This window comes from Phoenix dactylifera, chromosome 2, assembly GCF_009389715.1.
Source record: "Phoenix dactylifera cultivar Barhee BC4 chromosome 2, palm_55x_up_171113_PBpolish2nd_filt_p, whole genome shotgun sequence".
Lineage (NCBI taxonomy): Eukaryota > Viridiplantae > Streptophyta > Magnoliopsida > Arecales > Arecaceae > Phoenix > Phoenix dactylifera.
Window position 1 is genome coordinate 5,133,255 of NC_052393.1, and position 24,341 is coordinate 5,157,595.

A 24,341-nucleotide genomic window follows, 5' to 3' on the forward strand; every position below is an offset into this window, starting at 1 on the left:
ACCTTACAGTCCTCTAAAATAGGCCGAATTTAAGCGGGTCAGGACGGGCGAACCTGGCCAATTTGCAGCCATAACGTTGCCGCAAATTTTGGCAGTTTTCCGCACACATCAGTGTCTTCCCTGGCCAAGTTCCAATCTCTCACGGGACCCGACGAAATGACAGCAACGATAACCCATCCAACGTGGCTACTCTTTCTGCCACATACAAAAGGCGTTTTTCTTGCGTGTGCTTCAGACCCGTCGATCCTAGAGCCTTCAAAAAACGCAGTCGATACCGCGGCCCAGAATCATTACACGGTGGCACGTTAGATTCGTTCAAAGAGATAGGTAACGCTGCGCGCCCCCCCGATTTTTCCCCAATTCCACGAATAAAGCACATATATTCGCTTCAGGCGACGCATCAGGGGCCGCGTATCTTGATTCTTGAACAGAGACGATTTAAACAGAGGGGTCCGACCAGCGAGCGCGCTCATGCCCGCTTCCCTTCGAAACTTTCCGGAGGACCGACCGTCGATTGCGTCCATGCTCGCTTCCCTTCCAAATTTTCCGCCCTCCGCCGTCTCTGCCGACTATTTAAACCCCGCCCAAAACCCTAATCGTAAGCCTATCTCCATTCAGAAGAAATCGAAGCTCTTCTCTCCTGCCGTGAGTCGAATCCTCCACCTTCTCCTCTTCCGTTCTTAATCGATCTTTGAGTGCTAAAAGTTATTTCTTTCTCTCCCATTTTAGCCCAGGAAATGGCGTCGGCGGCCTCCGATGCGGAGCTGTCTAGGGTTCATCAGAAAGAAGTAGGAGTTCTCTTTTGCTTTCTTGATTTTCTTGAATTCTCTTTTTATCGGCTTCGATTGTAGGGTCTTTTTTACTTTCTTGGGGTTTGATTTTAGGATATGTTTGCTTTGGGTTTCCTAAAGTTGTTTTCTATTTATTTATTTATTTTTTCACTTTCTTCCTCGTTTTTTGATGGATTAGGCAAAAGGGAGTGAAATAGACAATCCAAGAGAGCCTTTGATCAATAGTGTTGGTTTTCATGAGAGCTATTCTGCCAATGCGGCGATTCTTCCGTGAGTATACCTAACCATTTGCGATTATGGTTTGGCTTACGGCGGTTCAAAGCATGTTTCTTTTACTTAGTTCTTGATTTGATTTCTGAGTAGTTTAGCAGCAGGGATGTGTCTGTTACTTTGACTTAAGCGAACTCTTCTCAAGAAAAAATAAAGACTAAATTGAAAAATAATCAATGTTTGCTCTTATTTCGTTATTCTTGCATACGGAAGCACAAGTTTTAATTCTTTGGAGCTCTTACTGCTGCTATAGTTCTTAAGTACTACTTTGACCACCAATTTCTGCTTAGCATAAAGAAGGAACACTGTCTCAATGAAGTGGAAGTGGAACATTAGATGGTTTGGTGTATTCTTGATAATGGTGAGATGATTGAATGTAATGCTTGTTCTTATCCCTTTTTCCCTTCCATCTTCTTTCTCTCCCTTTACGCTTCTTTCCTTCCTTTCTTTCTCTTCTCTCATCCTTCCTTTCTTTCTTTTCCTTTCCTTTTTTTTTTCTTCATTTCTTTCTTTTCTTCCTTTCTTCTCTTCTATGCCTTTTCTTCTTCTTCCCTTCCTTCCTTTCTTTCCTCTTCTTCTTTCCTTCCTTTCGCTCTTCCTTTTCTTCTTCTTTCCTTCATTTCTTTCTTTCTTTTTTCCTACTTCTTCCCTTCCTTCCTTTCTTTTCTTGTCTTCTTCTTTCCTTCCTTTTTCTCTTTCCTTTTCTTCTTCTTTCATTCTTTTCCTTTGTTTCCTTTCTTCTTCTTGCCTACATATGCAATTTGAGTAGCAATTGTTCGAAGACTCCAGACAATCATAAATCATAATGATCTAAAATGCATGATATGCCCTAACGAATTGAATGTTTAAAATTAATAAATTCATATTGCGGGACTTGAATGCTCCAAATTACTGGAGATGTCTCACCACTGGTTATCTGACAACTTGTTATTTTGAAAGCTTTAGTTTCTATGCATTTTGTGCTTTCACATGGTTAAAGCTCTAATGGTACTATTTTTGCTAATTCTATTGCAATTCTTTGAGATTTAACAGATGTAGCTTGAAAATGTTATTGAGAATGATCAAAGAGCCTGATGACATATAAAACAAGTCATACCAAGTTTAATTTTTATTTTCATTTACTCTTGAAGGAGACGTCACGGGCTAGTGCTATATGACTCTTTTAAGGCAATGTCTAAGGAAGATCTTGGAACTTTTAAAGTTTAATGATCTTCTTGGTGTTTTTGTTAGCATGCTTGATCACATAGTCTAAGAGAAAATAGTATTACTTGTTTGGGTTGTTCTTAGAAGCTTCTGATACCATCTATCTACAACTATGTTTTGAATAGTACTGGGACATAATACCATAAAGTGTTTCTTAGAATTTCTAATTGCTGCTAGTGCTGTTCAAATTTCAAATTTTGAAATGTTCAAATTTCAAATTTTGAGCTTATCACAAATAAGCCTTAATCCCAAACTAGTTGGGGTTGGCTACATGAATCTTTTCCTCCTTTCCACTCTATTTAGGACCACACTTTCTAAAAGATGTAAAGATATCAAGTCTTTCCTTACTACTTCATTCCATATAATTTTTGGTCTACCTATACCACTTTTTTCTTCTAATATATCAAATAACTCCTTCATACTAGTGTATTCCTGGGTTTATGTTGTATATGTCAAAACCATTTCAGTCATCTTTCTCTCAATTTGTCCTTGACTGGTGCTACCTTTTTCTTTTTACAAGTGTCTTCATTTCTTATTTTATGTTTTCTTGTATTACCACACATCCATTTCAGCATTCTTATTTCAGCCTCATTTTGTGCATATATTGTTTTCTAACCACCAACATTCTATACTATAAAGCGTAGCAGGTCGTATTGCTGTTCTATAAAATTATTCTTTCAACTTGGCAGGTATTCAATGATTATATAATATTCTAGTTGCACTTCATCATTTTATCCATATTGCTTTAATTCAATGGATAACATTCTCTTCAATCTCCCTTTTCTTATGAATAATCAATCCCAATACCAAAAATGATCACTTTTAGGAGCTTCATGATTCTCAATTTTCACTCTACCTTCATCTCTATTTCTAATTTTATTAAAATTACATTCTAAGTATTGTCTTTGACCTACTAAATTTGTTAATAAGAAATTTATCAAGTACTTTGAACATCCAAAGAACTTTAATTGGATACTTTGAACAGTAACTGAGGCTTAATTGGATAATTTAAAAGTACACCACAGTTCTTTTAAACATTCATAAACTTTAAAATAATCCTTAAAAATAAAAAAATGGAAAAACAATAAAACAATCCAAAAATATTGTATCCACACCGAACTGGTATGCCTTTGTGCAAGTGTTACTACACCATACCAATCAGGTATCAATATAGTGCCTGATACCAAAATTGCTTTCTTTGATTCGTGTATAACAAGAAAAGAATTATAACTTCTAAGCCTTGTACAAACTATTTGAGGCTGCCTTTGAATTTCAATCCCCTCGGCTGTTCTAGCACTTCCTAGAATTATCCTTGGATCAAATTAAGTGTCTCCTTTAAAACACAAGCAAAGTTTTATTCAACTTGTTCCACATTCTCAGTTTTCCGGGAAGATGGTCTCTGATTTGGTGTAGCAATATAGTTTCGTGATAGTGATATATAATAGAATGAAAGGGAACTACAAGGCCTGTATCTTATGATGACGAATCATGCCATATCTTATAGCCATGTATCACCACATAAATGCGTGCATCAGTTAAGCTTTAATAAGTTCTCTATATTTTATAGGTTTGAGCAGCATTGCATTTTCAGTAGTTTTAGTTATCTCAATGAAAGATTTCTTTATTTTTTTTTCATTTTCCTCAATGAAGGATTAAAACTTTTTGGAATTTAGTTGTTCTGTGAGCTTATATTCCTTTCTTCTCACAGAAGATTTGCTTCTTTTTATCTACTCCTGCAGATAAGGGTAATGCTTAGTAATTGTAATTAAAGTCATTCATATTTTTCTCTTGTTCTTTAAATTCCCACTAAATCTTGATTTGCACCAAAGTTTTATCAAGAAAGTCTGATGTATGCTGGTCCATAGTTTTAAGAGTAAAATGTCATTTCTCAATATCATATGATAAAGTGGTGGGTTATAGTTTTGAAAATATCAATAAATTGTATTTTCTTTTCTTGCTAGGAGTAATAAACTTAGGACCAAATCATCAATTTGTTGATTAATTTAAAAGTTTAGCATTCCATTCTTAAAATATCTCTTTATGATTTTATAAGTAACTGCTTAAACTTTAGGTTTTTATTCCCAGCATTAGGAGCACTGCTTTATGGCTATGACATCGGCGCTACCTCCAGTGCTACAATTTCTCTGGAGGTATGCTATGTCCTTGACATTTGTTTTTTATTTTTATTTTTTAAGTTCAACTAAAATGTAATAGAAAGTCAAAGATTGTGTGTTTAGGGTATTCTCTGGTCTTATGCAGGTAGTACTAGAATGAGAAGCTTCTTACTGGGTATCTCATGCATGTTGTATCATCATTCCATATTACAGAATGTACGAAGGTTACTAGAATTTTGTAGTCAATATCTCTAGCAGTTTATATCTAGTTACACTAGCAGTTAATATATCACTTTTCAGGTGTACAGGATTGCACTTGGTCCTTGTTCAAAGTGCATTTGTCCTAAGTTTGCTGAGAACAAATAATCATTTTATGATTGGATTTCTCCATTTACATTGAGATGATAAAATATGGTTAAAGTGACCAAAATGCTATTTTTTGTAATACACATTTAATCATTTATTATTGTACTCAATTGAATAATGGATCTTGTCAAATGAGCATCTGTCCCAAATTCACTGCAGACAACTAAATTACCATATGATTTTGCTTTTTTTTTATTCTAAGGATAACAGCTTTTACTGAAAATTGGCAGGATGAATAGACTTTTCAGCAAATTATATACAAAGTCATAACTTCAAATCTTTTTTCTTTTTCTTTTTCTTTGCTTTTCTTTTGCACAATGATGTTGAGAGCTACATCAGTCACATTTACAGAAACAATCGGAAAATAACCAATGTGAGATGTAAAACCTTCCAAGCTAATATGGAACTTCCTGTTAATCGAAGAGGAGTGGAAGATCTAGTCTATTGCTCTATTTGCGAAATCTCAAGTCTTATTACTTGGTTTTGTTTCCAAAATCCTGGTATGCTAAGAAATTTCTTCTGCAGTCATCAGCATTAAGCGGGACAACATGGTACAATTTATCGTCATTGGAAATTGGGCTTGTGGTGAGTTGCAACACATTATATTACATTGCCATAAGACTGTTGTAGTTTTAGTTAATATTTTTTTTTTTTTAAATTTCATCGTGTAATTGTTCTTTTGTTGTGAAAATTGCAGGTCAGTGGTTCTCTCTATGGTGCCTTGATTGGTTCTATTTTGGCATTTAATATAGCTGATTTTTTAGGTTTGTTACCTCATCATATGCGTTTGATACTTTATGGCAAATATTACAGTATAATGGAATCTAATGAAATGTTAAATTTAATTGAAGGAAGACGAAGGGAATTAATTCTCTCTTCTGTTCTATATCTTGTTGGAGCTCTAATAACAGCATTGGCTCCTAGTTACCCTGTTATGGTGGTTGGACGCTTTGTCTATGGGATAGGAATTGGACTGGTAACTGAGCCCATCATCCTTTAGCTGTTAATATATTTGCCTTTTTCTCCTTTTATGAAGTAGACATTCATGGATATTAGTCCAAGCTACTAACTAATTGTTGGATTGCCTTAGTTATTTGATTTCCTTCATGCAAAGGTTCTATCTGATCCTATGAAAGATGTTTGATATATATGATCAAAATGTACAAGCAAGTCGCAGGAAGGCATAACTTGACACATAGACATTAGATATATATGACATACTGTAGAGAGATCTAGTTAAAACTCTGGGGCTAAATTACAAAACACAGGTCAACAAGTGGATAGAGGCTTTAGGTATGGCCTTCGGACAAATTTAGTCCAATTCTTGTGTAATTTTGCCTCATCCAGTATTAATTAGAGTTTTATATTTGTAAGATGTCTTTTCTGTATATATAAGGTCTACAATAGAAGTCTTCATAGTTTAGGTTTATTGGAAATTTTAAGCTGGCATTAAAAGACTTGCCGGGACAGGGATTTCCCCCCAGGATTAATAGTATTGGTTTTATTCTACTGTATTTTGTTTACCCCATTTCTTCAATCTCCTTTTCTTCTTCTTTGATTTAGAGTATAACTTATTGTTTTTCTTGACCTGTTCGGTGCTGATTTTTTTTTGGGTGCTTGTTATTTTGTTTCTGTAATGACATTTTCGTTGTGTCTTTTGACAACTAATCTCTTCTTGAAGTTTATATTTGCCATATGGTGGCATTTCTTGAACTTCGTTTTGCACCAAATGGCCTTCAATTCTCATGATTCTACCTCTGATGCATCACTCCTAGTGATTTTTTCCTTCCTCCTTGGACTATAGTCCTATTGCCACACCCTGCGTGCTTGTGTCTCGGTCCTGATGCATTGCTGCTTTTACTGCAGCGGCTTGTGTTTAATTAATTCTTGCAATAATTCCCCACTGTCAGGATCTTTTCTTTGACAAAATATGGGTTTACAGTGGAAACAACCTTGATCTACTCCCTTCTCCCAGCCTTCTTACTAGATGGACATTAAACATGCCTTCTTTTCATGATATTTTCTTTGAAGAGGCCCATAGATAATCTCTACTCTTGTGATGCAATCTATGCCCTCAAAAAGGACTCACAAGTCACAGTAAATTCGAGGGTTTATACTTTGTCATCTGGGTTCACAAAGAACAGAATGGTAATATCTTGTTCATCTGTGCTACTTATGTGGCATCATTTTTTTGTCTTAATGTTAATTAGCACAATAGGATGCAACTTCAACCATTACTCATTTGGGGCATCTTCAATATCAGTTGTAGACGAAGAATCACAGACCTCTTCACCGCATTCTACCTCAAAAAGTTTTGCTCTCTTCTCGAGGGTACTCGTTCCTTTGTAATATAAGTCATCTGGTGTGTCTCTTTTGTGTTAGTTGGTGTAGGCATGTCTGAAACCACCAATTATTCAATGAGTCTTTTTGAAGCTATCCCCACTGATGACAAGTTCCTTCAAGATCCAGCTTAGTGTTGTCGATTGGCGTCTGGCTTTTATTTCACGTATGGCAGGCTAAACATTGCATGTGCTTGTGGATGCTTCTCACTGCTACACAGCTTCCTGCTCATTCGGTCAAATTTTCAGGGAATTGATACTCACTCATGATTTTCCCCCTTCCTTCCTACTAGAGCTCTATGTATGTACTTTTGTTGATCGGGATGGAGATATCATATGTTATTTTTATGAAGGTAACATTTTATGTGAAATCTTGCTTTTGCATTGAGTACTATGTGATGGCCGATGGCTCATGCCTTGCTTGGCTTTTTTGCACATTTTTTAGTTGGGGCATCATCCTCATTGTTCCACGCCTTCTAGTTGTCATAATTCTCGTGCCATCCATTTTACCAGCGATAGGTTTTTGTAAAGTAATAAGAGAGATTGATATCATGTTATATTGTCAAAGCACTCCTTGGCCCCATCCAACTAAGTAGACTTTGTTGCAGATACTCGTACAACCTTGCACTTTCAATAAATGCTTGAAAAAATCTAAATCTCTTCGCTCTTATGAGTTTGATAGGATGTGTTAGAGATGTTGGAGATAGACATTATGCTTATATGTAATGCTTTGTTTGAGCTGTTTCTCCCATCAATGATTGTTAATGTGTCACTCCAGTGCCTCGTTCCTCAAGTCAAAATGCTCATGTTTGATTCACGGAGCTTCAAGAACTGGAAGTTGTATTCCATTATAAGGTTACTCAGAGAATTTTAAGCGCCCTAGTATTTTGATCTTTTTTTTGGTGATGAGCAAATAGAAATATCTAAACTTGGTACCTCTTTAAGCACTGTTCATGCAGAAATTTTTCTGTTGATTTATTTCTTCAGATGATGTATTTGGTCATTGTAAACACAAATAGCAAATTCTCAGTATTTACACCTGAAGCAGATATGATCTTTAGTTCTTTTCTGGAACACTGTTCATGCATCCATTATTTTGTGAGCATACTAATAGCATTGTTTATTATTTACTAATGTAAAATGCAAATTAGCAAAATCAACAGCTAAAGCACATTTTTTTTTCCTTAGTTCTTTTTGGGAATATTGTTCATGCATCCGGTATTTTGTAGACATATTGACAGCATCAGCCAATCTATAGGCTTTGCATTCTGCTCCAATGTTGCATCCATTATTTTATGAACATACTAACAGTATCAGCCATTCCATAGGCTATGCATGCTGCTCCAATGTATATTGCGGAGACTGCTCCAAGTCAAATTCGAGGCATACTTATCTCTTTGGAGGAGTTCTTTGTAGTTATCGGAATGCTTGTAAGTAAAGAGATGCCAGAGTTGTGTTTTAGATAAAATTTTCAATTTTTTGCATTAAGAGTATTTTTTATTTCCGTCCTTTTATGCAGTTTGGTTATGTAGCTGGCAGTTTCGTTGTTGGTTTGGTAGCTGGATGGCGCTATATTTATGCTGCCAGTTCCCTAGTATGTCTAATAATGGGAATTGGAATGTGGTGGTTGCCACCATCACCTCGATGGCTGCTTTTGTGCGCCATACAGGGGGAAAGAAACATGTTAGATGCTAAAGAATTTGCCTTTTTCTGCTTGTGTCGGCTGAGGGGTCAAGCTGTTGATGATTCAGCTTCAAAACAAATCAATGCAATTCTGAGTGAACTTTCATATTCTGATGAAGAAAAACAAGCAACATTATGTGAGATTTTTCAAGGAAAATGCCTGAAAGCCCTTGTAATTGGTGCTGGATTGGTCTTCTTTCAGCAGGTTTTCTACAGTTTCTTACATTTTTTAAATCGATAACAATCTTTCAATCAATTCTATATTTCCAATATTAGAACACATTGGGTGGATTGAGATCATGTTCTACTTGCTCATTGCTTTCTTGCATATCAGGTCACAGGGCAACCAAGTGTGTTATACTATGCTGCAACAATCCTTCAGGTATTCTCACTGATTGCTAATTTATGACTTGGGTTTATTCTCATTTTGTAAACTTACAATTTATTAAAACTAATGAATTTTGTGTTGGCAGAGTGCAGGGTTTTCTGCAGCATCTGATGCTATTCACGTCTCAATTCTTCTTGGTTTACTGAAGGTAGATACCTCTCAGATAAGAAAAAATTGAATATAACTGCACATTGACCCTTCATGCAACTCCATAATGGCAGCCTAGGATGCCTAGTGTGTTTTTTTATTTAGCTTCAACTCCTTATGCGTAGATTGTGGTGTCAAGTTTTTGAATAGTTAGTAGATATGGTTTAGCTCTATTGCAAAAATTAACTAGCAAGTCTTAAAAGCAATGCATGCTATGCTGGAGCATGTTTTCATATCCTGGCCTGGCTTTCTCCTTATACTTGGCATCATTTTTTCGTTGAAACTTGTAATATCTGTGAATTAAGTCATCAGTTTGAATTTTGACATGGAGAAACATGATCTCTAAAAAAAAGCTAATTATGCATTTATGATTTTAGTTAGCTGCTTAATATGGTTTGCCATGCAATCAATTGTTCTGGTGGCTTCTCATATTTGGCTTGAACTTCAAATGTACTAGTTATTGTCAGCACATGCATTGCATGTGCCAAAAAAAAGAAAGAGAATCCTATCATGAATAAAAATATATCTTTTGAGTCATATCAAGGGGCTTTGGAGGAGACCAGCATCTGTTGGATCCCAGTTCTTTATCTACGACACGTGAAGAGACAATTAGGAGGCCATTTGGACCCTCTCTAATGAGATTGGCATGGGGATTTGGTGGCTTCACTTTGTAAGCCAGCTTTATTTATAGTGGATGACTTCATATTATCTGTGCATTCCAAGCTTGCTGTATGACTTCTCAGTTTAAATCTAGTCAAAACCTAAAATTTCATCTGTTTTGGTCAGACTGAAGGCCATTATAAGCTTCTAGTTACAGATAGTATGTGTGTGGCTTTATGTTATGCTAATTAAATCTCTTTTTTAGGTTGTTACGTGTGTCCCTGCAAGTTTTGCTCTTTTTTTTTCTTCTGAATTCAGTTGATTTATACATGATCTATTTTTTTGGTAGGGCCTAACAATTCTTTCCTGTTTGTAGCTAGTTATGGCTGGGACTGCTGTTGTTGCGGTAGACAGACTTGGTAGAAGGCCTTTACTGATTGGAGGTGTTAGTTGGATAGTAAGTTCCTTTGACTTCATTCTGAGGCACTGTATTATAATTGTAAATAGTCTAAGTTGAGAAGGCCTCCTTGGATCTGTGTTCATGTTTGAAGAATAAGGAACAGATTCAGATTGAAGCATATTCTCATTTCTATGTATTTTTGAAAAAGAAAACATGTGAAAGTAAAATTATAACCAATTAGTGTCATTATATGATTGGTTAATGTAAATTCATCATATCAACAGAAAATTGGTTTGGACATGTGCAACAAAGACTGTGGCCATTCATCCAAACTATGGTATGCTGTACCGGCCCGAACCGGACGGTACAGAGCGTACCATACCATACCGGTTCGGTACTAGTATCTGGTACGGATGATGTACTGACACTTGATATACCAAAAAAATTTCGTACCGTATCGTACCGACACTGTGCCAGTATGGCACCGGTATGGGGTCCGGTACTGAGACGGCGAATCTTGATCCAAACAATTTTTATACAAAATATTTGACCGGCATGGATGTTCAAAAATCAAAATCATCTTGTGATCAAACTCTGTACATAACCAATTAATGTCATTATGTGACAGGTTCCTGTAAATTCATCATATCAACAAAAAAATGGTTTGGAAATGTGCAACAAAGCCCACACCCATCTTATCTAAACAATTTTTATCCAAAACATTTGACCAACACAGAAGTTCAAAAATCAAAATCATCCTGTGATGAAACTGTGTAAGTTGTATACACAATTATGCAATCACAGTAAAGTATAAAAGATTGCTCTTTGATCAAGTGATCGTTGCTTCTGTAATTTCTAGGTTTCATGTGAAACAGTACACCAGTCTAATATTTGTGCCTTTTTTATTTAGAGATAACCTATACTTATTATGGATTTTTAAATTATATGAGTACTATCTTGTTTAGAGTTGATTATGTACATGCTAAATACATGTATATGCATAGTCACAAGTTCGGCATTCATGAACAATTTGGTTAATTGGGTAAAGATTTGGAATTTGGTGAAAAATGTGGAAAATTTGTTAGAAGTTGGGAAATGCTTTGGACAACTAAAGATGAAAGAAAGAATGGGAGAGATGAAAACAATAAAAAATCATAAAAAAATCGCCACCTGCAATAATAAGTAACACTATTGATTTATAATTCATAATTTTCTTCAACTAACTGTGAATTATTCATAAATAAGTTGTAAAACTGACAAGTAAATTGAAAAAATAAATATAGAAAACTTGAGCAGTTCCTTTACTGAGAATAATGTGGAGAATCGTTTGGCCCAGGGAAAAATAAGAATAATTCAATAGGTGCACAATAATTTAGAGATATTGTTATTATGCATATATGCACGCACGTATATACAATGCTTTCATGTTTTGTTGTATTTGAATAAGTTGTGGCACAACAGGGAAGGAGCTGGATACTTAAAAGTAGTGAGCATAAGGGTGGGTCAAATAGCCTGATGCATATGTCACTTTTGTGTAAGAAAACTTGGCATTTTAAATTGTCTGCGCAGTGCGCCAACATGCCAACAAGGATATCTGGAACTTTAGTGCCACGTGTAATGTACTAATACTGCTCTCAGGCACTTGTAAATTGTATTTGCTTGGATAAATCTCTAAAGAAAGATGTGGGAAAGCTATTATATTTTATAAGATGTCATTGGCTGTATTATTTTCATCTGTTGTTAACAATGTAACCTTGTGATATTGCAGGCAATCTCTTTGTTCCTACTATCCTCATATTACACCTTGTTAAATGATTCACCATTTGTGGCTGTAATTGCATTGCTGCTATATGTTGGTTGCTATCAGGTATTTATTTTTTGCCAATTTTGTCGCCTGAAAATATGAAAAGTGTTTCTTATGGTTTACATTATGGGCGGGCTCATTGTTTGTGGCTCTGTTTGGATATTCTTCTCCTTTATATAAAATTGGCCACATTCCTCAGCAAAAAATCTGTTCCAACTCATTGAATTCCTTTTTTATGTACTGCATTTTAAATTGATGCTGTAATTGAGACATGCACCTTAAATAACTTCTACTACCTAATAATTTGTTATTGTTTAAAGAGATGTGGTGACATTGTCTTGATACAACACGGTAGGCTACTTTACTAAATTTCTAGCATGTCTTCTTCTCTAAAAATCAAGGTGGATCATGCATGTAGAATTTTTCATGAGACAGTGCGAGTCTTAGTTAATGCAACATATTCTCTGATAAATTGGGGACTAGGGAGGGCATATGAGAGACTAAGTATGGAGAGCCACTTGGTACATTATGGCTTAGGTGTTGAATCAGACAAGGGATTAGATGATGTTTAAGGACACATGACCATTAGAGAGAGGTTATGAACTCTGAGAAGCACGAAGGTGGCTAGACTAGAAAGGAGACATGAAATCGTGACGCTAGTGATAAGCATGCATAAAAGAGATGTAAATGGTCTTGGAGAGTAAATAGAGCATCAGTAGCAACCATGATAAACTACACAGGACAAATGAACAAAATATGATGAGTCACCCTTCACCGTAGGTGCATATTGCATGATTGGGTGGATCTCTAAAATGGCGACTTGTTCAATGTAAAACCACATGCTTAGAGTAGGTTGACTTTTAGGTTAGTCGAATAATTAACAAGCAATACAGTATAATAGCTAATCAGTTGGTGATGACATAAATTAGCAGATGGCTGTTCATATGGGAAACACCCTATCTCTCTCTTTAAGACATTAAAACCTTTCAAATCTCGAATCATATTACAAGTTTGTTTTAGTAAGAATTGTCTAATCCTGAAATTATTTGGATCTTAGGGCAGGAGTTGCAGAAAAATTTTATGCTTGAGTACCTGGTGTATGTATGATATATAATCATGGTGCCACTAATGGGAAGTCTATTTTTCAACTTCTATTTTTTTCTTTAACATATTGTTGGGTTTCAGAAAAACTAGATCAATATGCTTTTGAAGGTCATGCTTTCGACACTATTTCTCCCAAGTAGTGTGTGCCTGCTGCAATTTTAACGGAGATGCTTTTGACTATGGCCTTAACATGTTTGATGTTTAATTGCATCAAAAGCAATTACTTTGCACGCATTAACATAAAATACAAAAGGATGGCAGCATTAATGATTATAGTTTCTTAACTAAAATTATGATTAGGCTGAATAATTTGGAAATGCTTCTAGGACCTCTTGAGGTTGTTTGGACAAAATTATTTCATATGAATAGAAGCATTGGAATGACGAGGCTACATTTGTGCAGATGAATTTGGCAAGGACATGAAGGAAGATATGTGAAATGTATTAAGTAGGAGAGTTTTAGATGACTATGTCAGGAAAGCTTAGCTTGAGGTCTAGAACGGAAATGGTGATCAAACATCCAATTTAGATATTATCTTATGTGTTATTTAAGTACCCTTATGGAATAGTTTTGCTGCGATAATTTCTGCACTAGTGCATGCTATTTTTTTTACTGTTCTCCAGTCAATTTTTTATTTTCTATGTCCTGAAATGGATGTTTGATTATCTTGTCATTTGATCTGTCAAAAATTTCAAACTCGGTGCATAGCTCAAATTTAATGGTTTGCCTTAATATGTTTTTTCCCCTTAACTTACAAAAGTAAAAATAAAAAGAAATAAGCAGCTGAACCATGAAAACCAGAGGTGAACCATATAATTTCGAATTTTGTAATGGTAACTAAATAGCTTCTATAAAGTTCTATATAGTACAAGGGACCTCTGAAAAAAGCTGCTTATGACATGATATCTGCACTTCGTCAAACTAGATAGAGGTTTGTTAGATGCACACACGTCACTGCACTTGCAGCCTCGTATTGCCGCATCCCAAATTTAATGTAAAAGCATATATAGTTTTCACTTCAATACAATGATTATAGAATGCACAGCACCTTGAGGCTGTGAGTGCACTCTTTGATGCATATTCACATGTGCATTTAGTAATTTAAAAATATGTATCAACAAACAATAACTTTGCACGCTTCTATGTAATCAGACAGATTTGTATCTTGGAGCATATAACATGCGTCTGTGTAAGTATAAAATATAAATAAGGTGACACTTGTTCTGCTGCAAAACATTTAATAATGTTGATAAAAGATGATGTTAGTCGTAGACCAGAGTATCATCAATTTGTGAAATTCTTGTTTGCATTAGAGGGTATTTGTGCAACAAAGTTAGTGCCTATATCCATGCATTTCAAGAATTTTTAGCAGTGCAACTTTCTTATGAAGATTCATTCTGCAGTTGTCATTTGGTCCAATTGGTTGGCTGCTGATTTCGGAGGTTTTCCCTTTACGACTAAGAGGGCGTGCCTTAAGTATAGCGGTGCTTGTGAACTTTGCTTCAAACGCTCTGGTGACTTTTGCTTTCTCGCCATTGGAGGTACTTATACTGTTAAAACCGATTTTCCTCTCTCTTATATTATGTATGGTTGAGTAATTTTATCATTTAAGAAGGGCTTTTTTGTGTACATATCCTCCTAAATATTAAAATTTGCATGAATACTCTTCTAAAATTGATGTTTGTATGTATATCCTTATAAAATACTTGTTTTGCGTGTATACTCTTCTTTTCTTTTTTCTTGTATATGTGCCCACACCATCTAATGCTGTCAAGAAATTAGCATTTAAAATTAAAAATGATTGAAATATCCTTAATGGGTAGATATGCAAGAAGAAATATTTATAAGGGCATATATGAAAATAATACTTTGCAAGGGTATTCATGCAATTTTACATATTTATGAGGGCTTACATGCAAAAAATTTTAATTTTATTTTTTTCTATTTCAACCTGTTTGAACACTCGAATTTGTCTAGCTGGTAGAATCGGTTATATATAGATTCTCCTCTCATCTTTCCATTAAATGGACAACCAATGATGGCCCGGTAACCCTTGGTTTCATTCTAATTCATCTACAGAGTTAGATTTCCATCACTTCGTATAGCCATGCCCAGCAAATTGTTGAGCATCAGCGAATTGTTGTCAATGTTAAGTATTTAAAAAGGGCATGATTATTTTGGAAGAATAATTCTGGCATTGATCCGGAGATATCACAGAAGATCAAAAACATTTAAATAGAAAGGCTTGTCTAAGTATAAAATTATTTTTTGTTTTCGGTGCCTAATCAGAAACTTTTCGTGTGTGTGCTATAACTAAGCTAAGACTTCAGGAGGGAGCATCATTGAATATACTTCATGTTAGATAACACATTTTATGTTTGAACTTCTGAAAAACTACTTGTGCATTTCTCGCTAGTTGTGTAAGTCAGTATACTTGGAATGGTTACCATGAAAAGTTCACTCCTTAGAAGAATACATCTGCACTTGTGCAATTTTTGAATGCAATTTATTGTTTTGCCCCTCCAACGAGCACCGTCTGTCTTTGCGCCATGAAAAACCCTAGTTACTTTGTTGATATGGTGGTCATCCAGTAAATAGTTGATGAAAAATCTTAGTGACTTTTTTTGTTATAGTTACTCATGAACTAAAACTCAGAGTAACAATGAGCAACCAACCAAAGATTTTGAAATCATTTTTGCGGACGATTGACTAATCAGACTATCTTTAGCGCCCATCTTGACTGATTGGTGGTGATTTAGATCCAAACTTTTCCAAATAGATGCCATTTTTTCTGACATTGCACTTGCTGCAGAGCAATTGCTATATTCAAAAGGTTTGCTAGAAAAATCATGCTGTTAGTGATTGGCTAATCTGACTAATATTGGCAGCCATCTCAACTGAAGGCAGTTATCTAGATTCCTTACTGTTTAATCTTGCTGTCCCTTTTTTTAATACCATTTTTATTTCATAGTAGTTACCGAGACTGTCTGCAGAAGAGGATTACATGCAGGCACCTGTTATCTGCTCTCCAAGTTTTCTCAAAAAAACAGATGCCACTCTGCACATGTAATGCTATGTTTTTCTCTCTTAGTGTGACCGGTAGTGCGCTATTTAGGAATTTTAATGTCGTAACTAATTGTGACTGATATTGACTTGAGAAACGGATGGACTCTAGTGGTTGCATAAGTCCTCGTATCGCTGAAGTCACTTGCTTTACCTTTTACTGTTACAGGCTTTGGTAGGAACTGGCATCCTCTTTGCTGGTTTTGGAGTTATTGCAGTGGGCGCTCTTCTGTTCATATTCTTTGTCATACCAGAAACAAAGGGGCTCACTCTGGAGGAAATTGAGGCCAAGATTTTATAGAGATCTCTCATCCATGCGATCTTAATAATCTGCAAACTGAGGGCTTTGGAAGGACAGAATCCTATCCTTTTCCATGTAAACGGTTGAAATCTGTCTTTTGTTGGGATATCCCTTTGCTGAGAACTTGCATTTAAAGTGACCACATATTCTAGGTCTATAAATTAACAATAGGCGTATCTCTAAGTATCATCAACTACAGCTTGGATACGCTTTAGGAGTGCAGTCACAAATTGCATTTGTATACTCGCAGTACTGTGAAATTACAACATCAAGATTGAGCTGTCAACCAAGTATTCCTTGCACGCAACAGCAAATTATAATGATGCCTGTGTAATGCAGCTATGGTTTTGGGATGAGTATGGTATCATTTTCCATACGGGGGAGCATAATGTGTTGGCTGTTCAAACTCCTTGGTACAGCAGTACCAGACCAAAGCTGTGTCTTGTTTGCATCTCCGTGATTCTGCCACAGGTGGCATATGTAAGCCAGAAACATCTCTGATTATCCAAAGAACTTCACAGCACAGAACAAATGAAATCCATTTTACGTTCTCTTTGAAAGGATTTCTACAGATACGGCAATCCAATTTCTTCAGCCCTCAAGAAACTGCATGAAGGAACTTATTTTGATCATGGCTTCTGGTGCCATATAGTTTTCTGATAAGAATATTGCCATATAAACCAGTCTGATCTGGCAATTATAGAAGATCTACATATATATTTTCCTCTCTTTTTTTTCCTCCCACAAGAGTCAAGCTAGAGCCCCAGAGTCCGCAAGTTAGAACCTACCAGTTTGAATGATAATGATGATGATGCATGTGGTTTGTTTTTTGATTATTTCCAGACTGCGTTAGGTATTTTAATTACCTAAGTTAATCAACATAAGTGAGGGCTGAACTGTCCGTTATGAGGGCATTAATGATGGTAGAAATGCTAAAAGGTAACACTTCACGGGTTTTTAACTAATAAATTCAGAGAAAAAGCTATTGTTTACCAGGAGAGAATGGTCTTAAATTTGCATGACATGATATCTAAAGAACATTATCATATCTTCACATTTTCTAGAAATTTATCATGTAATAAAAGCATAGGTGATGGGCAAATTTAGGAAACAAAGGTATAATGATCATAAACAAAATCATTTAGCCCTTGCTAAGGAATATTTCTTAGTATCAGCAATTGAAGAATGATCAGCTGAGCAGCTAGCCACTCTGCAGCTTCAATGGTGATGGGTTTCCACATGACTGAACTTACTGAAAATACAAGGCACCCAGACTGAGTTGCCACGGTACATCTACTCACACTTGATTGAACGATATATATGCCGCACAAATAGCAAGGAAGCACGGAAGCCAACAGTCCCCAACATGAGGAAGAATCCATAGCAGATGCAAGCCATGTAACCAAAAAAGAAGGATGTCTGCATAAAACCAGACATATCCGATCTTGCATGATAGTAGTATAAGCAGTAGAAGAAGATGAATATACCAGTGGAACCACCACAAAGAACAGACCTGCATACAATATTAAATGTTTTAACCAGGAAATTGAACCATTAAAAAAATAGCTGCCTTATAAGCAATCTGTTATTAACACCATGTGTTGATGCAACTATACTATCTTCTCAGCTTGCTATTGACTCTCTAAAAGCTTTAAGGGCTCATAAATCACAAAGTACTTATGTTTTGAATATAATCCAACGATGGTACCGCTTTGACACTATGAAAACTGCTCGTGTTGCAGCATATAAACATAATGTCAAACATGTAAAACGTTGAATATGATGACTGGGAACATTCCAGAACCTTCATTTTATCCTTGACTGTTCCAGACTACCATGGGAGGATAGAATATGGAAATAAACGATATACAATAAAATATGGAAATAAACAAGTTGAGTAACATTAACATGTTAATGTTAGTGCTCCATCCTGAGGGAGAAACAGAATATGGATATAAACAATGTAGAAATGACTTGAGGTCAGCAACTTGTGGTATGTTTGAGAAGCACCTTTGAAGCACATGGCATTCCTGCTTTCCTAGGGCAAATTTAAGTATCAGGGACCATAAACTTGAGGAAAAGCTGACAAGATGGAAATGAAAAATGATTCTCAGAGGGAGATCATCTTTATGAATTTCTCCCAGCCTTTCAATCATCTGTTGCATATTTCCGCAATTCCAGCTAGAGCGGTTGCAAACATGGATTATAATACAAAGTAAATTCATGTATGGAGGATATCAAGAAACAAAAAAAAGACCTATTTGAATTATTTGGGCTTGAGACAGGAAAAGAATAGATGGACTATTCTGCCTTTTCTTGGCAAATGGTTGTGAGTTGTGACCGAGCATACTCATGTGTTTTCACCTGAGTATTCACAAAGCAGGGTTTATAGGACATTCCTACTGTGATAATACATAATAACAAAAAGAACAACTTTAGTGCTCATTTGTCGACAATTATCTTTCACAACATGCATGATGGACTATTTACACTTCCTGATACACCACTTGAAGAAACCCCTTTCTGTTCACTCTCTAACCACATAATGCATAGATTAAGGATGATATAATAGCTCAATGCCTTCCCACCAAACTTATGCACATCTTCAACTTTGCAGCCTTTGAAATGGTTACTCTTCTTCATTGACCATATAAGGACAGCTACTTGTTCTCCAAGCCTGATGCTTCAGTTTCAGTCTCACTACTATATATGTTGTTAGTCTGCTTTTTGTACTTCTCCTTGGGCTCCTCATCCAAATGCTCAATATCAGATACTAAGAACACTTTCCCTGATCCTCCTTGTGCAGCCTTTATTGTCTGAATTTTATTTACATTCTTAACAATCCTGTAAGCATACAGGGCTTAGAAATTTTATGTGTTTGTGTGGACATAGGGGTTCCAAAGATTTACATAGAAGTGGATCCCTGTAGCTGATTAACAAGTTGCAGGGGTTATGTGTGGTTTCAAATTGTGGATCCGAAACCTCGAAAAATGATATATGTGCAAGTCAAGCATATTATTTCCTTAGATATGAAGTCTTAGAGCAAACAACATCTTCTAATCGATTTGTTTGGTTTCACAACTTCACTCCATATGCTCCATCTAAGGTCATGCCTTCTCATTACACTCGGTTGCATCTCTTTCCTTTCATATGTAGCTCAATTTGGGCCTAGCGTCCAGCATATTTTAATATTGTAGAATTTCAAACTTCTAGAGAATCAAAGTAAGCACCCTCCATCGTGCATATGTTTTTCAACATTGCCTAGGTTTGACTAAATCATGCTTTTGTCCTCCTTCCATGTTTCTTCATATTTCTTTTTTAGTATTTTGAGTACTTTTAACAACCAAAAGACTCCTCTTCTATCCTACTTTAAAGCTTCTTTTTTTTTGGTGTGCGCGCGCGTTTCTTTTCCTTTTCTTTCTTCGCAGGGTGCAGGGTGGTTAAATGTGACAGAGAGGCAATTTTGGACTACACATTAAGTGGGTAGGCTCTCAAATGACACTCATACCTCTCATCCCCCAGAACAAAGGCAGGATTTGGTCCCAAGTCCCTAAGACAATCACTTATAGAATTTACCCTCCTAGTTTAATATGATAAACAGTTAATCCCAAGTTAACTAAATTCTATTTAAAAATTAAAAAATTTTCTTTTTGAGTGCTATTTAAAATTATATGCCAAAATCCTACTTAAGGTGTCATAGAAGCACATTTAGCACATAAATTTAAATAGCTTTCCATTTATAATATCATCAAGAACTTGTAATATTAATGATGAAAGCGTAGCTATTGGTAATCAACAACAATGGACAGTACAATGCTGAGATTACTGTTCAACATTACATCATGAAGCATAACTACTTGGAAAGAAAAAGTCGTTGAAAAAACATCTAAAGAAATAAGGCAGCAAAAGCTGAGAAAGTGAAGAAGATAAGATAATCAGCAACTTCTGGTTCTACAAGACAGTCTAATGAATTAGGAAAGCATGCATACAGGTAAATGCAATGAACGGCATATCAAGAAAAAGATTTAAAATCACTACAACCAAAGATGTTTCAAACAAAAGAATGCCAGCATGCAATGTTAATTATCTGCAATGTAAATATCCAAAAGATGAAAAGACGAAATTATTTGAGTCCACAGTTCTACCTCCACCACCACTCGTGGTCCTCAACAGCAAGCTGGAAATATGTCAACGCCACCGTGATAAATGCCGTAACAATGATGAGAATAATGAAAACAATAAAGAGGATGCTGTATATGGTGTAAATTTTGTGACCCCATACACTAGCAAATATGTAGTATAGCTCAATGTAGATAGCACTGAAAGGAAGAAATCCTGCCATTGCCATCTGAGGAATAGTCCCTCTGTACCATGGTAACTGAGGGATTTCTCTAGGATACTTTGTGGTGCGGCATGGAGCTTGGAATTCTGTCTTGCTGTTCTTACCAGAAATACCACCCAACACAAGCAAAGGAGAAGTTACCAGCATCCATATGAGAATAATCACAAGGATAGTACCAAAAGGTAAGGCTGCAGTTGCCTTGTATGCAATGGCAACAGTATTAAGGAAGCAAAATGTTAAGAACAGCGGCCCACAGAACAAGCAGCCTGTCAATATCAAATTCCTCACCTGCAAATGTTAAATAAAAAAAATAGTAATAACTTATCTAGAAAGGATAGCATTATTAAAAAATAATGAAGCAACCTCATACCCAGGTGGTCCCTTCGAGTTGCAAATAAAAGGAGGTAGCCGTGTAACCAGCAATACCAGAGGTTAGAGCATATATGACTACCAGAGCTGTGAAAAGAGCTCCCCTGTTGTAAGGATAGAACACACCAACTAGTGCAAGGAGGAAGATGAACATTGCACTAGCGACAAGAAGGAAAGTATTAGATCACATCAAGAAAGAGAAGATATACAAAAGGAAAGTAGAGATTCTTACAGAGTTAAGAGCTGAGTTCCAGATCCAATAACAGCTGAAAACAAGGACTTGTACTTTGGAAATCGAAAGACATCCCCATGAATATACTTCCATCCAGTTTCTTCTTGGTCTTCAAGAGATTCTTCATCATGCGAGTATCTTTGCACAAAAAAAGGATTGAACTGCATCAGAATAAGTAAAGGAGCACAATACAAAAAGGTAAAAAATAATCATCTACATTTCTTACTTAATGAAGTCATTCTTGAGCACACGCATGAGAATTGTAGCCAGAAACCCAGTTAGAAGAAGGACTGTTACACATGAATTAATTATAGAAAACCAATGGATCTCTAGATGTTGGGGCAGTGAGGAAGATTTTGAATATTTTTCCATTCTTTTCTCAAAAGGAACAGCAGTATTTTTCCATGTCACAGAGTACGCAAACTCGACATCAACTGCCTTCTCCTCCGTAATATCCACAGCCAAATTTGGGTCAGTTTGGACATTTATTTCTATAACACGGTCATCATTGTAGAAAATATCGAAGTGGATGTGTTTAAAGAGCAAGTATTTGTTCTCGCTTGGGTCAAGATTGTCCTTGTCAATCTTCCCAATGAATCCCCAAAAGGGCAAGTCATCATAGAACATCTGAAAGTAGTAGTCTTTTGCAACTGCATCTCTAAGCTTTGCGATATCTTCTTCTGACAAGGATTTTTTACAGATAGTTGTCGACTCTCTGTCCTCCCGAAAGTTCAACTCATATGGTGCATCAACCAAACGATCACCATTGAGAACCTCCCCAAGTGCTTCCTTCTTCTCAGTCACATGATCTGTAATCATTTCAAAGTGAGTACAGAAACCAGACAAACAATGAAGAGCCTTTTAACAAGAGAAAGTTCAGCTGCATTAGCAACTTTTCAAGGTCAAATCTAAGCAGTCAGAATACCTGGCGAACAAAATGGCAAATCATAGTACCGATATGTCTCACTGCAGATTCACAAAGAAATTCCTTGTCAGGTAGAAAGGGGTTGAAAAAAGATGATATTCTCACATAATCATATTTTAGAGCAAAGATCCTTCAGCTTTTGAGACAAACAACAGAATGCATACTGAAGTATTAAATAGTACTTGAGACTCTTTCATTCACTTATAATTGGGCCCTTCTAAATGGGTGATTGCATAACAATGGGATGATGATGGCAATATACTATAGAAACAAGCCACCACTAACATAAACATTAGAAGGAATGAAATTTGCAAGCGTGCAACATCTGAAATATCATGGCAGAAAAGTATCATATCTGGGTAAACTAAAATGGCATGAGAGAAGGCATATGGACAGTCTATATGTACTTGAATCAGTTTTATGACAACCAATTAATAGGAGTTGTAAAATTCACATTATAAGCAAAACCAACGGCAAAACATTAAAATAATGTATAAATATAAAACCAATCATGAATCAAGCATTAACAATGTACAATTCCTAACCAATCAACAAGCAAACAAAAGATCTGTTCCATGTAAACGACGAATGAAAGACTAATTGATGAAGTACCCATCTCAGTAATTCATGGCACATAAATAGCATATTGGGAAAAAACCCTAACACAAAAAGTCAAGAATCAAATAAAAACCTCAAAAAGGAAAAGTTCAAACGTAAACAAACAATCTCATTAAACAACGACTTAAATTGCACTAAAAATTAAAGCAAACCATAAAATCAGTCATCCAAATCCTCACATTACCTTGGGTTGTGAAAAGGTCCCACTTTGTTGGCATACAGAGGGACACGATCTCCTTCCTTATACCTGTGATCCGACCCATCCGCTTCGACTCTCCAACCACAAACCAACAACAGGATCAGCAGAACCGCCCACTCTATCTTCATCGCCTTCAAATTTCGTATTTTTCCCAGAAAAAAACCAAATCCTTACTGCACTTCTCCGGACCCTGAAAGAACAGCAGACTTAAGAGCCCCCAGTTCTCGTCAAGATACCACCTTTTTTCACGGACAGCACCAATATCTCCAAAAATCTCACCTCTAAGCAGGCCCTGGTTTCAAAAGGGGCAGCGACTTCAGGATCTACAAAAAACGGTGGGAACTTTCCTTAAAAAGGTAGGCTTGTGATTTGAGGAACGTAGGATTTGGGGAGAGCCATGAGACGGGCCTTGGAGATCTCAGTACTCGGAAGGAAGGGAGGCAGAGAGAGAGAGAGCCGGGATCCAGGGAAAATGAGTCGCGAGCTCCTTTAATTTTGTTGTCAGGTCTTGGGAGGGGAAAGGATGGCTCGACGACAGAGCGAAACAGGGGATTCTTGAGATTTGAGCAGTGGAGAATGGAAGAATGGAGGAATTAAATACAAACCTCTTCCCTTTCTGTTGTTACTCGCGAGAGACTATTATTAATTAGGATGCCACGATACGTAGTTTTCATGCTAAGCTGTCCTAGTATGCTAATCCGACGGCCTAGATATACTCATTTTGCTAGCCACCGGTGAATGATGTATCAAAAAAATAGTAATAATTATTATTAATCATCTGAGGACATTTAGTATGGAATGATTATATACAGATGAAGGATGACGTGGGTGGAAGTGGCTAGATTACGGTGTTTAGTTGTACGACGATAATCCTACGTAGCACTGATCTTAAATTATCATCGCTTCTCAAATTACCACTTAATCCGGTGGTATCACCTATCTTTGAGATTAAATATCTAAAGTTATCCAATTGTAGTGGTCTTAGGCGGAAAGTTAGAAACAAAAATATTCTTCAATCCAACAAAAAATATTTATATATTATATATCATAAATATATTAATTAATATTATTATTATCTTTATA

The 24,341-nt window shown here is 36.1% G+C and overlaps 2 protein-coding genes across 4 annotated transcripts; one reads left to right on the top strand and one right to left on the bottom strand.

The window, feature by feature from the left end:
* Positions 1-363: 363 nt before the first annotated feature.
* LOC103708066 (D-xylose-proton symporter-like 2) lies at positions 364-17,967 on the top strand. 2 transcript variants are annotated; one of them, XM_017842697.3, is made up of 15 exons: positions 364-645; positions 730-788; positions 970-1,061; positions 4,336-4,414; positions 5,270-5,329; positions 5,442-5,508; positions 5,596-5,720; positions 8,412-8,513; positions 8,603-8,971; positions 9,101-9,148; positions 9,240-9,302; positions 10,278-10,358; positions 12,070-12,168; positions 14,613-14,750; positions 16,442-17,967. In XM_017842697.3, the coding sequence occupies exons 2-15, from the start codon at positions 738-740 to the stop codon at positions 16,571-16,573; spliced, it is 1,506 nt and encodes a 501-aa protein (XP_017698186.2). In that variant the 5' UTR covers positions 364-645; positions 730-737; the 3' UTR covers positions 16,574-17,967. The 2 variants fall into 2 exon arrangements, with proteins under 2 accessions (XP_017698186.2, XP_026660382.2); XM_026804581.2 differs by lacking the exons at positions 364-645; positions 730-788 and having other exon boundaries at positions 978-1,061; positions 4,350-4,414.
* LOC103706352 (transmembrane 9 superfamily member 2-like) lies at positions 17,562-23,855 on the bottom strand. Of its 2 annotated transcripts, XM_008790429.4 has the most exons (8): positions 23,538-23,855; positions 23,244-23,448; positions 22,442-22,482; positions 21,743-22,325; positions 21,517-21,654; positions 21,286-21,442; positions 20,719-21,203; positions 17,562-18,086 (listed from the first exon to the last, which is right to left on the bottom strand). In XM_008790429.4, exons 2-8 carry the CDS (start codon positions 23,384-23,386, stop codon positions 17,867-17,869), a joined length of 1,767 nt encoding a protein of 588 aa, XP_008788651.1. In that variant the 5' UTR covers positions 23,387-23,448; positions 23,538-23,855; the 3' UTR covers positions 17,562-17,866. The 2 variants fall into 2 exon arrangements, with proteins under 2 accessions (XP_008788651.1, XP_008788644.1); XM_008790422.4 differs by having other exon boundaries at positions 23,244-23,855.
* Between the last annotated feature and the right edge of the window lie 486 nt (positions 23,856-24,341).

Bases quoted from the DNA above. Each gene is read 5' to 3' on its own strand.
- LOC103708066 (XM_017842697.3), top strand. From the start codon at position 738: ATGGCGTCGGCGGCCTCCGATGCGGAGCTGTCTAGGGTTCATCAGAAA. The intron at 789-969 runs GTAGGAGTTCTC...TTGATGGATTAG, and splicing joins CTAGGGTTCATCAGAAAGAA to GCAAAAGGGAGTGAAATAGA. The intron at 5,721-8,411 runs GTAACTGAGCCC...GCCATTCCATAG, and splicing joins ATGGGATAGGAATTGGACTG to GCTATGCATGCTGCTCCAAT.
- LOC103706352 (XM_008790429.4), bottom strand. From the start codon at position 23,386: ATGAAGATAGAGTGGGCGGTTCTGCTGATCCTGTTGTTGGTTTGTGGT. The intron at 22,326-22,441 runs GTATTCTGACTG...AAATGATTACAG, and splicing joins TTTGCCATTTTGTTCGCCAG to ATCATGTGACTGAGAAGAAG. The intron at 21,655-21,742 runs GTAAGAAATGTA...TTTTGTGCAAAG, and splicing joins CTCAAGAATGACTTCATTAA to ATACTCGCATGATGAAGAAT.